The sequence below is a fragment of the Pelophylax lessonae genome (assembly GCF_965119305.1).
Source record: "Pelophylax lessonae genome assembly, chromosome: 5".
Taxonomy (NCBI): domain Eukaryota; kingdom Metazoa; phylum Chordata; class Amphibia; order Anura; family Ranidae; genus Pelophylax; species Pelophylax lessonae.
In genome coordinates, this window is record NC_138772.1 from 379,407,648 (window position 1) to 379,424,195 (window position 16,548).

At 45.1% G+C, this 16,548-nt stretch overlaps 1 protein-coding gene across 2 annotated transcripts in view; it reads right to left on the reverse strand.

The window, feature by feature from the left end:
• Positions 1 to 1,307: 1,307 nt before the first annotated feature.
• Positions 1,308 to 16,548, reverse strand: part of LDLRAD4 (low density lipoprotein receptor class A domain containing 4) — a 532,001-nt gene continuing 516,760 nt past the window's right edge. For both annotated transcript variants that reach the window (XM_082258487.1, XM_082258488.1), the window contains 2 exons: positions 3,396 to 3,449; positions 1,308 to 2,406 (listed from right to left, as the gene is read on the reverse strand). In XM_082258487.1, coding sequence (XP_082114613.1) covers positions 1,864 to 2,406; positions 3,396 to 3,449 — 597 coding nt within the window. In that variant the 3' untranslated portion in view covers positions 1,308 to 1,863. The remainder of the gene's footprint in view (positions 2,407 to 3,395; positions 3,450 to 16,548) is intronic.

The window sequence follows — 16,548 nt, forward strand, 5'->3', positions numbered from 1 at the left end:
AACATACCACATTTCCCTTATAAAGGATAATTCCGAATAGTTAGTGCAACTTTTTTCTCTAAGGGCTAGATTCACTAAAGATTTATAAATTGAGCGTTATACCCACTTTTAATTACCATTCAAACAAAAAATACTGATTAGCAAACAGTTAAAAGAAAATCGCATGCAACATTGAGCATGAATACAAATACAAGCAGCACTAATGTCTTATCTGAGCTTATTGTTCATTTTATACAAGTACTATTTTCAAAATGAACATTAAGCATCAATAATTTAGGAGCTGTCCAGTGATGAGCCTGTGTGGTTACAGAATTAGCACTGGATAGGTCATCTGTTTGATGTTCTTAATTTATTTTAACAGTTTCAAATGAAAAGATGGATGTGCCCCCAAGATACCAACCCAGCACATCAACCATACTAGCTGCAGCCATTCCCTTTGCCATTATGATACAAGCCCATGTGCGTGTTAGTTTCCACCCTGTGTTTCTAGAGGAATTGGTCCACAAAAACAACAAGTAGCCCTGTAGTGGAGGGCAGGCAAGTTATAGATACAGTCAGTAATTTTCATAGTAAACCTGTCATTCATGAAAAAAATCGATTACAGAAGCCACAGAAAAAAACATTTATAATTAACCAATCTTGTTTTAGAAGAGTAAAAAGCTAATTCATAGGGTTATTGGTCTTCCCTGTTCTTGGCTAAAGATCCCTCTGTCAATAACAGGAAACAAAATCTTGGCTAGAGTTAAATATTCCCTAAATTTCTCCCCAGAGAGTGAAATTAATTTTTCTTGAATACACCATAGAGCACTAGTATGGGAACTTGGGAAACTAGTAAAATTGCTTCATACATTTAGCAGAAACATTTTTAAAAAATATGGAGGATGTGCAGGACTAAATGCCATATGGATTTCTCTTCACATTCTATAATAAAATAGTTAAGGTGGGGTTTTGATTACAAATGTTTTCCTAATGCAATGTTGGCTTCTTTAACATTTTATTAGTACATTTTTTTTTTTTTTTACACAAAATCTAGCGTACTTTAGCAAGGAGTCAATTTTGAGGGGGTGCCATGTTTTCTTCCTCTGGAAACACAAGTCAAAGCCATCAGGAACCACACACTCGTTAGCCTGATAGCTATAGAGGTGCCAGCCCATATTCTTCCAAGACTGATACCTCTGGGGAGGGGCAAAATGTTTTCAAAATAAGCAAGGACTTTATAAACTTAACTTATGTTTCTTTACACATTAAAAGATTTAAAAAAATTACGAGTTGGGTGTTAGCTTTAAAGGGGAATATTTCAGATGTGTGCATGCAATTTGGGTTACTTCAATTTAGTGAATTTAGCCCTAAAACAGGTTTAATACTCAGCACATTCATTAATTTAATTCATTCATTTCATACACTACACACATGCCTGGAATATGGTATAGATTTCTATGAAATATTTAGCACTGCACCTACATGTTCCCTACCACAAACACTGGCCATCTCCCTAAAACACCATAGCACTTCTACATTAACACTTACTTGTTCTATGTGACTGTCATTAACGTCAGTATAAAATAGGCTCTGCAAAGTTTGAGTTTTGTGCCAAGATCTTGCAAAATTTAAATAACTGAAATATGATAATATAAAAATGATTCTTCCTGAAACAAATCATGAACAGAAAGGACGTGTATATCATTCAATCCATTTGCATGCTTTCCTCTGACTGGTATCAGATTAAGCATACATTAATATGTGCATTTGGTTTAACTTGTACCACTTGAAGCTCAAATGCATTGAGCACTCGAGCTGTGGAAGTCATGAGACAACCATGATGACCTCTTGCCTCACTGTGGAATAAGTGCAGGTTGGGAGGATTCAAACAAGGTTCCCTGGCTGTCTGTCTTTTCCATTGACAGGAACTACTGTGCTCTCTGGATCGTTTGCTTGAAACGCAAGTCTACTACTTGTCTGAGAAGTGGGAGAGGTGTTATTTTGCTGGTGGTGGAAATACGATGAGCCTGGATAGTGTCCCATAACTTCACTGTAGGTTGGCGGTGGCCCTTCCATTCTGCCATTGCTGCTATGGTTGGTTGCACTGATGCCCGAATTGCTGCTAGGTGGGCAGGGACCCCCATTGTACATAGATATATCTATCAAATCACTGTCAAAAATGGTCCTATTTGGAGGTGCTCTGACAGATTCTCTGTTAAGTTCCATCTGCTGTTCTGGATCTCGTAGCTGCAGAGTACATGGACCCTGGTAGGGTGGAGGTTCCTCTCCATCAGACAGTGAAATAGTAGGTGGAAGGTCAATCTCATGCTGAATGTAAGGATATGTTGGTTGGAAGCGGCTAAAACGATCTCTCTGCATAAAGGAAGGAGTTGTGAATCTATCTCTTGACCTTGATGCATACATGATCTACAATAAAGCAAGACAACATAAGAAATATGGACATTCTCAAAATGTGACTATTTTCATTTGTTTTTATGCAAACTGTGTATGTACAAATATATTTTATACAGTATGTGTCTAAACATAAAAGAAATGGAAACATTTAAGAATAGCCATCATCCAATAATTTCACACACAGTCAGTGTTTTCACTAGTTGAAGAGTTAGTGGACTCTACAGCAAAAATGTATCAATTAGCAGATGCTTATGGTCTGAATTACTGCTGTTCGGTTTTGTTGTTTTCAAATATTTTTGGGAATTCAATGAAAATGAAAAATCACTCCACTGGCTGCAGCAAGAGCCACCTCAAGCTCCTTCTATAAAACATGAAAAAAAAAAATGAAATCTATCAGGGTGACCCCCTTATAACAATCATGGTAGGTGGGCTGATCTGGTAACTGTAGTACAGAAGTCTCACTGAGGTAAGAATACCCAAGACATGTTAAAATATGATGAGGGATTAAATTTTCTGCCATCTGCCAAAATAAAACTTTGGAAGGATTCATCCTTTAATGATCACAGAACTTCCACTTAATCCATAGGGAGCGGTGCACTTTTTTCTATTTCTGAGCAGGGACGCAAAGAAGATACTAGCAATAGCTATTGTTCATAATGGGTCATTCAAATAGAACCGTAGTTCCCCACGCATAGATAAATCCAAGGTACACATGGACCTTGATCGAAACATTTCTCTGATACTAAATCAGAGAAAAAGGAGCATGCAGTGTTTTCCCTGATACTGGACTAAAGTCCATCAAACTGAAAAAAAAAAATATTTTGTATCTTACAGAGGAGAGAGTAGATGGCTAGATAAGTATAAGAATGTTTGATGAAAAAGATTTACTCACTTTCAGCACACAATTTATGATTGTTTGAATAAGTTTATCAATATAAATATTATTATTAAAAGAGCCTGGAAAAGAATTGGATAAGAAGAATCAAAATATTAAAACATACCTCAGATGCTCCTTGTCGTGACTCTAAGTTATCTGAAGGCCACAAACACCTTTCCTGAGAGAGAAGGAAAGAAAGCATATAGCATAATATTTAACTGATGTTCAAAACCATTATCGCAGAAATATTGGGATTTTTGACTAACCGTAAAATCCATTTCTCTGATGTTCATTGATGGACACAGCTCCTAATTCTTTTTAACCATTGGGTTATACTGCCCCCTACAGGAGAAGGACACTAGGCAGGAAAAAGCTTGACTACACCTATCGGCAGTTCCAGGGGGTATACACCCACTCTCGGCTCTAGGCGCTCAATTTTGTTACAAGCATTGTCAAAAGAAAGCCAACTCCACAGAGGGGCGGGTGCTGTGTCTGTCAACGAACATCAGAGAAATAGATTCTACGGTAAGTCAAAAATACCATTTTCTCTTTCATTCATTGACGGACACAGCTCCTGATTCTTCTTAACCAATGGGACGTCCTAAAGCAGTATTAAACATGAGGAGTGGGAAAAAAGCAGAAAAAAATTCCCAAGGCTAACCATAGCCAACCAGGTAACATGTAGCTCAACTATAAACAGCTGGAGCTCACCTGAAAAAAAACAATACACCCTCAAAGAGGACCAGGTCTTCTAAATGGCAGCCAGCAAAACCTTGTGGCCAAAAGAAGCATCCACAGATGCCAATACATCCACTTTTAAAAATGTAGTAAAAGCATGCACCGACGACCAGGTGGCCGCCTTGCAAGCCTGCATCACTGACACTTGATGACGGAAGTCCAACAGACACTAAGGGCCCTAGTAGAGTGCTCCTTGACCGAGAAAGAACCTGACCCTTGATGCAATAGGCCTGAACCACCTTCTGTCTGATCATCTGGAAATGGGTTGCAGAAGAAGCGGACAACCCTTTGTGAGGTCCGTCCATGAGCCCAAATAGAGATTCTGACTTCATAAAAAGACTCTGTAGCTGCCAGGTACACCCTATTTGCCCAGACCACATCCAAGGCATGCAAGGCAATTTCCTTCGGATGTTTGGCCTGGGAAACCGGGAAGGCAACACAATGTCTTCATTCAAATGACAGTCAGAGACCACTTTAGGAAGAATGACAGACATGGGGCTTATCCTTGCGAAGAACCATAAGGTAAAGGACAGGATAACGCCACCAGTTCCGACACCCTGTGCGCAGAGGTGATAGCCAAACCAAAAAGGCCACCTTCTGGGGCAGTGCAAGCAGGGAAACCTCCCGAATATTTTCAAAGAGAAGCTTCTGTAGAGCCGAAAGCACCACATTAAGATCCCAGGGTGGCAACGGAGCGCGCACTGTAGGAACCAAACGTCAAGACACCCTGAAGAACGGTACGCACCAGGGAGTGTGAGGCCAAAGGTCATTGGAAAAAGACCACCAAAACCGATACCTGCCCCTTGATGGTACTCAAGGCCAATTTCTGTTCAACACCCTGTTGAAGGAAGGTTAAGACCTGAGCCACCGAGAAGGAGCGAGGATGAACCCCAAGAGACTAACACCACGCAATGTACGCCTGCTACTTACCGAGCCGCCAGGACACTACTTGTGCCCCCTTGGTGATTAACAAACCACGACCATGGCATTGTCCAAATTAATTTGTACTGGACACCCCTGAAGACGAATTGTCCAATGAGCCAGACAAAGGCCGATAGCTCAGATTTCCAGAACATTAATTGGCAGTCTGGACACTGCCAGAGTCCAGACCCCTTAAGCACATCTGCTGAGGATGCCTCCCCACCCGGACAGGCTGGCATCCATGGTGGCAACCATCCAGTACAGGGGGAGAAAGGATTTTCCCTGTCGAAGTGCCAGTGAACTAAGCCACCTCTAGAGACCGTGGATCCTTGTCCCATTTCACCAGAATCTCTTTAGCCGAGATCTTGTGTGGAACTGTGAAAACAGATCGCCTCAAGGGTGGACACAGCACCTGCATGCAAGCACAGAGGGATGACTGTCTGCTGAACAGCAGACGCTAAATTGCCTCCTGAAATGTCTGGAGTTTTTACAGAAGAAGAAACACGCTGGCTGAGGTCGAATCCGGGGTGGACAGAACCAAAGCAGACTCCTGAAGGTTCAGAATCCAACCGAACTCCCTCAGAGTTCGCAGCACAATCTCCAGTTGTCCATCAGAGCAGTCGAGGCTCCGCTCGCAGAAGATCGTCCAGGTCCCCCTGTACCACGATCCCCCGATGACTCAAACAATGCCAGCACCGGGGCCAACACTTTTGTGAAGACCTGAGAAACGGAGGCGAGATCAAAGGTCCATGCCACAAACCAAAAAATGCTCCTCGCGCATGGCAAAACAGGATGCGTTGGTGATCGGCACATATTAGAATGTGCAGGTAGGCATCCTTGATGTCGATACAAGCAAGAAAAAATCCCCCTGATGTAGGGACACCACTACCGTGTGAATGGACTCCACGCGGAACTTATGTACTCGCACAAGCAGTTTAGCGCCTTGAGGTCCAGAATTGGACGTAGCTTGCCTTCTTTCCTGGGAACTGTAAAGTGGTTTGAGTAAAAACCCCTGAAAACGTTCCGAATCGGAACAATTACCCCTTGAAGTAACAAGTCTTGCACTACCCCAAAGAGACCCATAAGTGATCTGGGGACAAGTGCAGGTTGGAAGGGAAGAATCTTTCCGGAGGATAAGACCGAACTCGATTTCATAGCCTGACCGAATAACTTTGTGGACCCTTGTGTCCTATACCAGGGAGGTCCATGGATCCAGAAACCAGCAAAGACGTCCCCCCTCCCCAGATATGGGTGAGGGCACTCCTTCATGCAGAGGCAGCCTTGTCCGCAGGTCTAGAAGAGCCCACTCATGGCTTGCCAAACCAGGTCCTCTTGGAACCTCCGGTGGAGGCCCTGACTTTTGATCCCTTGTCTTGAGAGCCTGAGGGACAAAAAAACCTCTTATGAGCCAAGGAGAATGGCCCACGTTTACCATGAGGCTCTTTGCCCTTAGAAGCCTGTGGAAGAAGAGTACGCTTCCCCTAGTGAGACCCTTAATGTCATCCAAGGAAGCTCCAAACAGGCAATCCCTTACAAGGGGGAGATCAGAAAAGGCCTTCTTAGAAATCTGGTCCGCAGACCAGTATTTCAGCCAGATAATACTCCAAAGGACCACTGCTGATACAGACAGCCTAAAAATCAAAAGGAGCCGTATCCAAAGAGGCATCATAGATAAACTGTAGCCCCTGGACCAACTGATCCGCCAGCTCCCCAAGACAGGGGAAAGCAGTTTCCCCTCCAGGTCCCAGCATAAAAGTTTAGCCCACTCAGCCAGGGCAATAGTAAATCCTGGTCTAAGCGCCAAACCAGCCACAGCGAGCATATGGCGGGCCAGAGCCTCCACCCTCCTATCAGCTGGATATTTAAAGGCTGGGGACTCTTCAACTGGAACGAAGGTAGCTTTATTTAACTAGGAAACTGACGAGGCCACTACAGGTGGGACCGTCCACCTTTAACGCAGTTAATCCTCATAAAGGACACAGCAAGCAAAAAATGCTTAGGAACCACTACGTTTTGGACAACCCCACTGTTTTGGGACAATGTTGTCAAAGTAAGCGGAAAAGGGAACACCCTTGTCACTTTGGAGGGCCTGTGGGTGCCAAAAGGGATCGGTGCCTCCGACACAGCATCAGCCGCAACCTCTAATTTTAAAGTATCACGCACCAACACAAACCGTGCATCCACCAGCGCCTTTTCATTGTGGTTATAGGAGCAGAGGAATCACCCTTACTATCTGAGCACTCTGGGATCGTGGACGCAGTCCCAGTACGCTTGCTAAATAACTAAGCTCACCCGGAAAACAATCAGGGGAGACCCTTAAAAGGGGGGGCGCCCGCTGTGACATGGACGCGCAGGCAGGGCACCCTGATGGTCCTGCAGCGCTAAAAGGGGCAGTTGCCCCACACAATAATGGTGGCAAGGCTGTAATTAAAAAAGCGCTCCCACAGTTCCACCTCTTCCAAGGGAGGTGCCAAGCTGACCACAGGGCCTAGCAGGCCACTGCCTACATTTTTGGTGCACGGGTCCCAGTGGGGGCCTCAGCTAAACGCAGTGGGGCAGCCCCCCAACAGAGGCACCTGAATCGGCCGCATGGCCTAATAGGCCGTAAGCTGTGGCCTAAATTTTTGTGGGCGCCCAGCCGCTTAGACGCAAGCCTCAGCGGAGCCAACCACCCAGTGACAGCGGAGGGGAGCGTGGTTGCCCATACGGGAGGCAGTGGGGCTTTAGTCACCCTCACAGGGTCCACCTCACGTAGTTTCCGACTAGTAGGCCGCGGCCTAAAGTTTAACATCTGGCCGCGGATGCTAAACTATCCGCTTCCCCAGCCCAACAACCGCCACAGGGAGCCCAGAGGGCATCCCTGCCCCAGTCATCAACCCCCCGTTGCCCATCAGAAAAATCAGGTCAGCAGCAACTCCAACCAGCCCCCCTTAAGAGCATGTGGCAACAGCCAGCTTATAACCTTACCAAAATTTTAGAGGGGCTGGGGTGAAGGAGGGGAACCCGGGGGTCCCACCATCCCTTACCACACCAAGAACAGGGTGGGTACTGCTCTGGATAGACCATCACTCCATCTTAATGTGGGTGCTGTCAGCCAGGAGAAACGCTGCCACTCAGGCCAAGGACAGGTCATGTGTGTCCTTGCAGGGCATTGAACTCGCAGGCCAGCCCCTGTTCAGTGGGGCTATGTTGCAGCCGACCTAGCGCAGAGCTGCGGTCTGTACACGCTCGCTGGCCAGACTGGGGGGAACCTCTGGATCTAAATTATCCAGTTCGTCGCCAAGTCCGGCAATTGATTGTAGAGTCTCCCAGGAACAAAACAATAGATAGGAAAAAATTCAATTAAAAAAAAAAAAAAGCCAGGACTAGAGATCCCAGCAAGAACTAGGTCCTTACTCCTGACTAGGCAGTTAAAAAACTGAGTGGCTATAGCTGAGAGTGGGTGTATACCCTCTGGGACTGCCCATAGGTGTGGTCAAGCTTTTTCCTGCCTGGTGTCCTACTCTTGTAGGGGGCAGTAAAACTCAATGGTTAAGAAGAATCAGGAGCTGTGTCCATCAATGAACGAGAGAGAAAGCATTTTTTTTTTTCGGTTTCCATATCAGACTATTTTAGTACAGCTAGCAGAAGCAGTCAGTTAGACCTTTTTTGTAATGTTTAAAATGTTTTATGATTCATTGGGGGAGATTTACTAAAACGGGTGCACACAGAATCTGGTTCAGCTGTGCATAGTAACCAATAAGCTTCTAAGTTGTATTGTCAAAGCTTAACAGCTAGAAGCTGATTGGTTACTATGCACAGCTGCACCAATTTTAGTAAATCTCCCTCTACATGGCTTTGGGTGTTCAAAGGGGTGTTGAGAACATACACCAGCATTTTGGTCCCCATATTAAGAAAACCTTAACGTGGAACTTTACTCATAACAATTTTATAAACATTTTCTTCAGAAAAAAAACATTCTACATTACAAATTATGCCACCAAAATTACCGTGTGCTCTAAATTGACTCCAACATTATTCTTGTTCTTGCTGGAGGCTGCCATTTTACTGAAGCCCAGAGCACCTGAACAGCAGTAAATCTTTAGGCCCCTTTCACACAGGCGGACCGTTCAGATCCGCCTGTCCGTTTTTTTGGCGGATCCCCCCATGCATTCCTATGGGGCATTGGATGTCAGCGGAGACATGTCCGCTGACATCCGATCCAATCCGTCAAATCTGGACAGATGGAAACCCTATTTTCCATCCGTCCAGCGGATCGGATAGGATGAGAACGGACCGAAGGTCCGTTCCCATCCGATTTCCCTCATAGAGATGCATGGGGAACTGACAGCTGTGTCTCCACACACAGCGCGGAGACACAGCTGTCATCCTCCTGCTCAGCGGGGGATCGGCAGATTGATCCCCCGCTGAGAAAAACGGAATCCATCCGACGGATAGTGTGAAAGGGGCCTTAGACTGTAACCAGATCAGCCTCTACAAATTTGGCACAGTGCCTAAAAAGAGCAACTGAATTTTAAACCACTCTGCACTCCATGTGTCAGGTGGTGCAGAGGAGAGCAGAGCAATACTGTGTCCATACTGCAGGGCCACAGGATGAATCAAATGGTGGACAGGAGGGGGGTAATCGGTGCACCAGGGGGCAATTACAGGAACTGATCCTCTGTCCCTGTAAATGCCCCCTGCTGCACCGATCACCCCTTCCTGACCACCAGATTCTTCCTGCTGCCCGCCACCCCCTTCCTCCCAGCGTAGCTGGCTTCCCTCCTCTCTTGCTGGCTTTGAGCTGCTACATGGGATCAGTTCAATGATCTCTCTACCTGCTGCTTCCACCATCATCTCCTTGCCCCTGCTGCCTGGGTTCCCCTGTGTGCCCCCCTATTAGTTCGTCTCAAAAGTTTAGACCCCGACATTTCACCAAAGTCCGCCCCTCCACAAACACAAAAAAAAAAAAAAACGTACAAAAAATAAAAAAAATTCTTAAAGAAAAAAAAAATTAGGGCTCATTCACATGGGTTCTCTGGCCCACACAGTGTGAATAAGCGGTTTGTACGTCGGGGGCCACCTAATACAGTGAGGAAGTAGCAACTGTATTAATCCAGTTGCAGGTACAGGTGAGTAGCCCCGAATGCACACTGTCTGTGTTCAGGGTCATGCACTAGCACCCACATGCCTGTCAAATTAGGGCCTGCAGCTGTGTTTGTATAACTGCTGCATCCACATACAGTAACAGACTGCCTACATACAGCTTCAGTCACAAAAAAATGAAGACTGATGCAACCTGTACAGGCTAGATCACCCATGTGAATGAGCCCCAAGACCCCTGAGCTTTGGTAATGCAATACAGTTTTATCTTTCAGATTTAGCAGGAATTTTGTAGGTTATGCAGTGTTTGTGTCCACCAATAATAATTTCAGAGTGTTTTTTTTTTCTATTTTCGGGAGGCTTGTCAGGTAGGCTCTATGGGGCCCCGTGATTTCAAACAGCCTTGTCCATCTTCTGGCTGTGAGGAGGGGAGACTGGTGATGGCAGGGTCCTAATGAGGGAGACACTGATAAACTGGAAACAATTAGGGGGACACTGATGAGTGGGACACTGGTGATAGGATACTGATATGGGGGGGGGGGGGACGAAGACTGATGAAGCGAAGGGAACTATGATGTAAAGGGGAGCTCTGGTGGGGACTGCAATGTAAGGGGGGGGGGGGGGCTCTGCAATAGCGCTAGCAATAAACTATCCAAATTGTCATCTTCTCTCTCAACAATCAGGAAGAGGAACTGATGACACAGGACGTGGTGTGAATCTGTGCAAAAAACTTGCTTAAAAAAGATACCTGTCAACGTGCATAGAAAATAACAAATGCGCATGAAAACGCATGTGAACTCGTGTTTCCCAAAGTAAAATCTTCAGTTTTTTGCACATATGGTGTGAACAAGTTAGACTATTAAAACCTTTCCCAGGCACTCAATCCCTATGTCCAGAACACACACTGGAAAACAACCAAGAAAACTTTTCCACCTTCTCAATGTCTTGCAGTCGATACCCATTAAAGGAGTCCTTTATTAAGAAGAGCAGTTCCCACGGTTTATACGGCAGTATCCTGTCTTAATACGCCAGTATTTATGGATTCCACTTTCCAGAAACTTTGCAAAGGAGATTCTGCCAGAGAAAACAAGGTTTTGCAAACTGCCATGGCCATAATGATTATCTATCAAACTTTAAGGAAATGGACTAAACTAATAAGGGATCCACCTTCCCCCTCCACACTGACCTTCAATTGGTGGACAGCTTAGAGATCATGCCAGCAGCCTTGCATTACTGTGCCTTGGACACCCACATCAAGGATATCAATGGGGGTTATAGTATATTTACCCTAGCAGAAGCAGCCTAGGCCTCAACACCAACCATGCCCCAACCATGTGATGTGGACAGTTCAGACCTTGAAAAGGTTTGGTTCGATCCTGAACCCACAGAAATCTGCATAGGAGCTGGAATATCTGGGTCTGACAGTTCAAGTCAAAACTTTTATTCTACAAAAAAAAGTTCAAGCTCTCCCAGACTGAAGTCTCATGTGCAGGAGTCTTTCTTCCTTTCTGCATACAAGTCCTGTGGCTGCTGGTAGCCACCTTTCTGGCAGTCCCATTTGCCCAGTTCCACTCCAGACCCCTACAACTCAAAATCCTATCATTGTAAGGCAAGTCAGCTTAGTTTCTGGTCAAACATTCACCAAGGATCAGAAGGATCAGGTTGTCTCTAACTTGTTGGCTCAGAAACTGCTTTCTGAAGTTCAGGAAATCCTTCCTTCTCTTTGAATATCGACAAAAGGGAAGCCAGCCTAACAGGCTGGGGGGGGGGGGGGGGGAGAGAGAAGTTCTACACACTTTGTTGATGCAGGGGACAAGGAAGCCAGATATACAGGTGAGGGTCATCTGATCGGGGTCTAGCAGGATAATGAAACAGCAGTCTCATCCGTCTAAGGTGTAGCCAATTGGCTGGCAGACTATGTCAGCCGCAAGCGCTTGGTCCTTGGAAAAAGGGTCCTTAACCATCTTTCCCTCTGACAGAATGGCGATCTGATTTGTTTACATAGGCAGACCGCTGTTCTGCCTTTCTTGGGAATGATCGCTGGGTGTCAGCGAAAATCGGGTCCGCTGGACCCGCTGATTGGCTCCTGCTGTGTCCAACCACAGTGGGTCGCCCACAGCGCACATACGCGCCCCAGACCAAGAAATTGAAATGACGTACAGGTACGTGATTTCACGCTACAGTTCTTACCTGCCGCAGTATATGTATGTGGGGCGGTCTAGAAGCAGTTAATGTTCAGGTCTCATCTAATGCCAACTTCAGGCATAAAGCAGATACCTTTTTTTATAGTGGGCCTGTTATTGTTTTTTGCACAGCGTTGCTCGACCTTCAGTTTAATTGTGGCCCCTCAATGAGCGAGAAAGAAAACTGAATTTGTTTCTCACCATAAAAATAATTTTCAGGGAGTCAACTGACACACACAGACCCAACCCCCCCTGTTTATCATTTTGCTTGGTCAACTTTGTGTTTGCCCAAATCTTCCTGAAAGTATAACCCAATTGTCTCCCAATCTTGTGGTTCTAAATCAGGGGTGGGGAACCTACGGCCCGCGGGCGATATGCGGCCCCCAAAATCATTTGGTCCGGCCCCCCGTGCCGCTTGGTCTGTCTGTCTGAGTTGTCAGAACGGAGCCGATGTTTCTTGTATAGTTCTGGCTCTTTTCTGTCTGAGTGAGTCACAGGTGGAGTGATATCAAATGCACTTCGCCTATGAGGAGACTGACCGAGATACAGGAACCTCTATCTTCCTCCAGCGCGGCGCCGCTCCTGAGTCTTTAGCCAGCATTTCCCACCAGCAGTACCCACAGCAGTACCAGCCAGCACTGCCAGCAGTACCCACAGTAGTACCAGCCAGCAGCACCCACAGCACAGCGGTTCTTTTCAAAACTTACCACGGCAAAGGGTTGACTGCGCTCCAGACTGACCAAATACCTGGAAAACCAGTTGCAAGTAGCAACATCATCAATACCAAAGAGATGCAGTTTCAGCCATCACATTGGGGGTGAGTTATTAAATGTTTGACCAAGTATAACAGGTTAATTTTTACGTTTAAAATTTTGTACGGCCCCCGAATGATGTTATAAATATCCAAATGGCCCTTGGCAGAAAAAAGGTTCCTCACCCCTGTTCTAAATGAACTCAAAGAAAAGGATTTTATGGCAAGTATAAAAATGCAATTATCTGGTGGGAGCCATTACAATGCAATACACACACCATACTACCATTTTCTACTGTTCACGTGAGATTTCATTTGAAAATACTATACTTATCTGGTAAATGCCTAAAACATGTAAGCTTTACACTCTTAAGAGTTAATTTTATTGGCTGAGAAAATTATGAGTGGAATTGTTATTTAAAAGTAATGGCTCTTGTATTACCCACTTACCAACTGAAAAATGTGCAGTTGTGTGACACTATACCCAATTAAAATGGATGTCTTTTTCCACAAATAGGGGAAGGAGGAAGGGGGGGGTGGGGAGAAGGGGTTAACATCAGGGCGGATCAAAGGGTGCATAGCCTGTGTGCATAGCCTGTGTTTTTGTACAGTGTAGGAGGTGGTTTTACTAGGGAAGACATGGATTCTTGTCCCTGCTTTGGAACACAGGACCCATGCCTTTCCTTGTTTATATAGCCAGGCTGCAGTTTTGCCTCTGTACTGCATGAATGGCGGGTGCCGGCAGACATCAAGTCTGTGGTATCCACTGGTCAGTTCCTGCTGTTTAAAATTAGAGTGGGAGTGATCAGCCAGCGGCACACATTTGCTACCCTTAAGTGCAGGGTCACACACATATATATATATATATATATATATATATATATATATATATATACACACACACACACATATTAACACACAGTATCTCACAAAAGTGTATACACCCCTCACATTTTGTAAATATTTTATTGTATCTTTTCATGCGACAACACTGAAGAAATTACATTTTACTACAATGTAAAGTAGTGAACAGCTTATATAACACAGTAAATTTGCTGTCCCGTCAAAATACCTCAACACACAGCCATTAATGTCTAAACCACTGGCAACAAAAGTGAGTACACCCCTAAATGACAATGTCCAAATTGGGCCCAAAGTGTCAATATTTGTGTGGCTTCACAGGTTGCCACTGGAGTCGCTTGCACTCCTCCATGATGACATCATGGAGCTGGTGGATGTTAGAGACCTTGCGCTCCTCCACCCTCTGTGGTCATCTTGGAGGTGTGTTTGGGATCATTATGTTGGAATACTGCCCAGCAGGCCCAGTCCTTGAAGGGAGGGGATCATACTTCAGTGTGTCACAGTACATGTTGGCATTCATGGTTCTCTCAATGAACTGTAGCTCCCCAGTTCCGCCAGCACTCATGCAGCTCAAGACCATGACACCTCCCCCATCATGCTTGACTGTAGGCAAGATACACTTGTCTTTGTACTTCTCACCTGGTTACCGCCAGACACGCTTGACACCATCTGAACCAAATACGTTTATCTTGGTCTCATCAGACCACAGAACACGGTTCCAGTAATCCATGTCCTTAGTCTGCTTATTTTCAGCAAACTGTTTGTGGGCTTTCTTGTGCATCATCTTTAGAAGAGGCTTCCTTCTGGGACGACAGTCATGCAGACCAATTTGATACAGTTTGTGGCGTATGGTTTGAACACTGACAGGCTGACCGCCCCACCCCTTCAACCTCTGCAGCAATGCTGGCAGCACTCATACGTCTATTTTCCAAAGACAACCTCTGGATATGACGCTGAGCACTCAACTTCTTTGGCAAGGCCTGTTCTGAATGGAACCTGTCCTTTTAAACCGCTCTATGGTCTTGACCACTGTGCTGCAGCTCAGTTTCAGGGTCTTGGCAATCTTCTTATAGCCTAGGCCATCTTTATGTAGAGCAACAATTCTTTTTTCAGATCCTCAGAGAGTTCTTTGCCATGAGGTGCCATGTTGAACTTCCAGTTACCAGTATGAGAGAGTGAGAGCAATGACACCAAATTTAACGCACCTGCTCCGCATTCACACCTGGGACCTTGTAACACTAACGAGTCACACGACACCGAGGAGGGAAAATGGCCAATTAGGTCCAATTTAGACATTTTTACTTAGGGGTGTACTCACTTTTGTTACCAGCAGTTTAGACATTAATGGCTGCGTGTTGAGTTATTTTGAGGGGACAGCAAATTTACACTGTTATACAAGCTGTACACTCACTACTTTACATTGTAGCAAAGGGTAATTTCTTTAGTGTTTTCACATGAAAAAGTATAATAAAATATTTACAAAAATGTGAGGGGTGTACTCACTTTTGTGAGATACTGTGTGTGTGTGTATAGTATATTATATATATATACATACATACACAATGATCCTGCTCAAAGCAGCTGCCCTGTAGCAGTATATCTTCTATAGGGCGGTCGGCAAGTAGTAATAAGCTAACCAAAAAAACTTCCTAAGGGAAAAAAAACTGGCATCAAAAATCGAGGACACGAAGTGGTGTTGTGTACAAAAGCAACCCCTCCAGCTGCTGCCTGTTATGGCCAACAACTTCCTTATTTTAGGGGAAACTCGTATAGGAAGAGATGCTTTTTTTTTTTTTACAGTTGCCCCATAGGAATTAATTGGATGGCATGCATTTATATATTTAGCCCCCCTGAGTAAATACTTTGTAGAGCCACCTTTCGCTGCAATTACAGCTGCAAGTCTTTTTGGGTATGTCTCTACCAGCTTTGCACATCTAGAGTGAAATGTTTGCCCATTGTTCTTTGTAAAATAGCTCAAATTGTCAGATTGGATGGAGAGCATCTGTGAACAGCAATTTTCAAGTCTTGCCACAGACTGTCAATTGGATTTAGGTCTGGACTTTGACTGGGCCATTCCAACACATGACTATGCTAAACCATTCCATTGTAGCTCTGGCTGTATGTTTAGGGTCGCTGTCCTGCTGGAAGGCAAACCTCCGCCCCAGTCTCAAGTCGTTTGCAGACTAACAGGTTTTCTTCTAAGATTTCTCTGTATTTGGCTCCATCCATCTTCCCATCAACTCTGTCTCTGACTGGCATCCCCACATCATGCTGCCACCATCATGTTTCACTATGGAGACGGTGTATTCAGGCTGATGTGCAGTGTTAGTCTTCTGCCACACATAGTGTTTTGCTTATTAAGGCCAAAAAGTAAAATGTTGGTCTCATTTGACCAGAGCAGCTTCTTCCACATGTTTGCTGTGTCCCCCACAAGGCTTCTCACAAGCTGCAAATGGGACTTATGGCTTTCTTTCAACATTGGCTTTCGTCTTGCCTCTCTTCCATAAAGGCCGGATTTGTGGAGTACACTACTAATCGTTCTGTTGACAGATTCTCCCACCTAAGCTGTGGATCTCTGCATCTCCACCAGAGTTTCCATAGGCCTCTTGGCTGCTTCTCTGATGAATGCTCTCCTTGCCAAGCCTGTCAGTTTGGGTGGGCGGCCATGTCTTGGTAGATTTCCAGTTGTGCCATACTCTTTCCATGTTCGGATGATGGATTGAACAGTGCCCCATGAGATG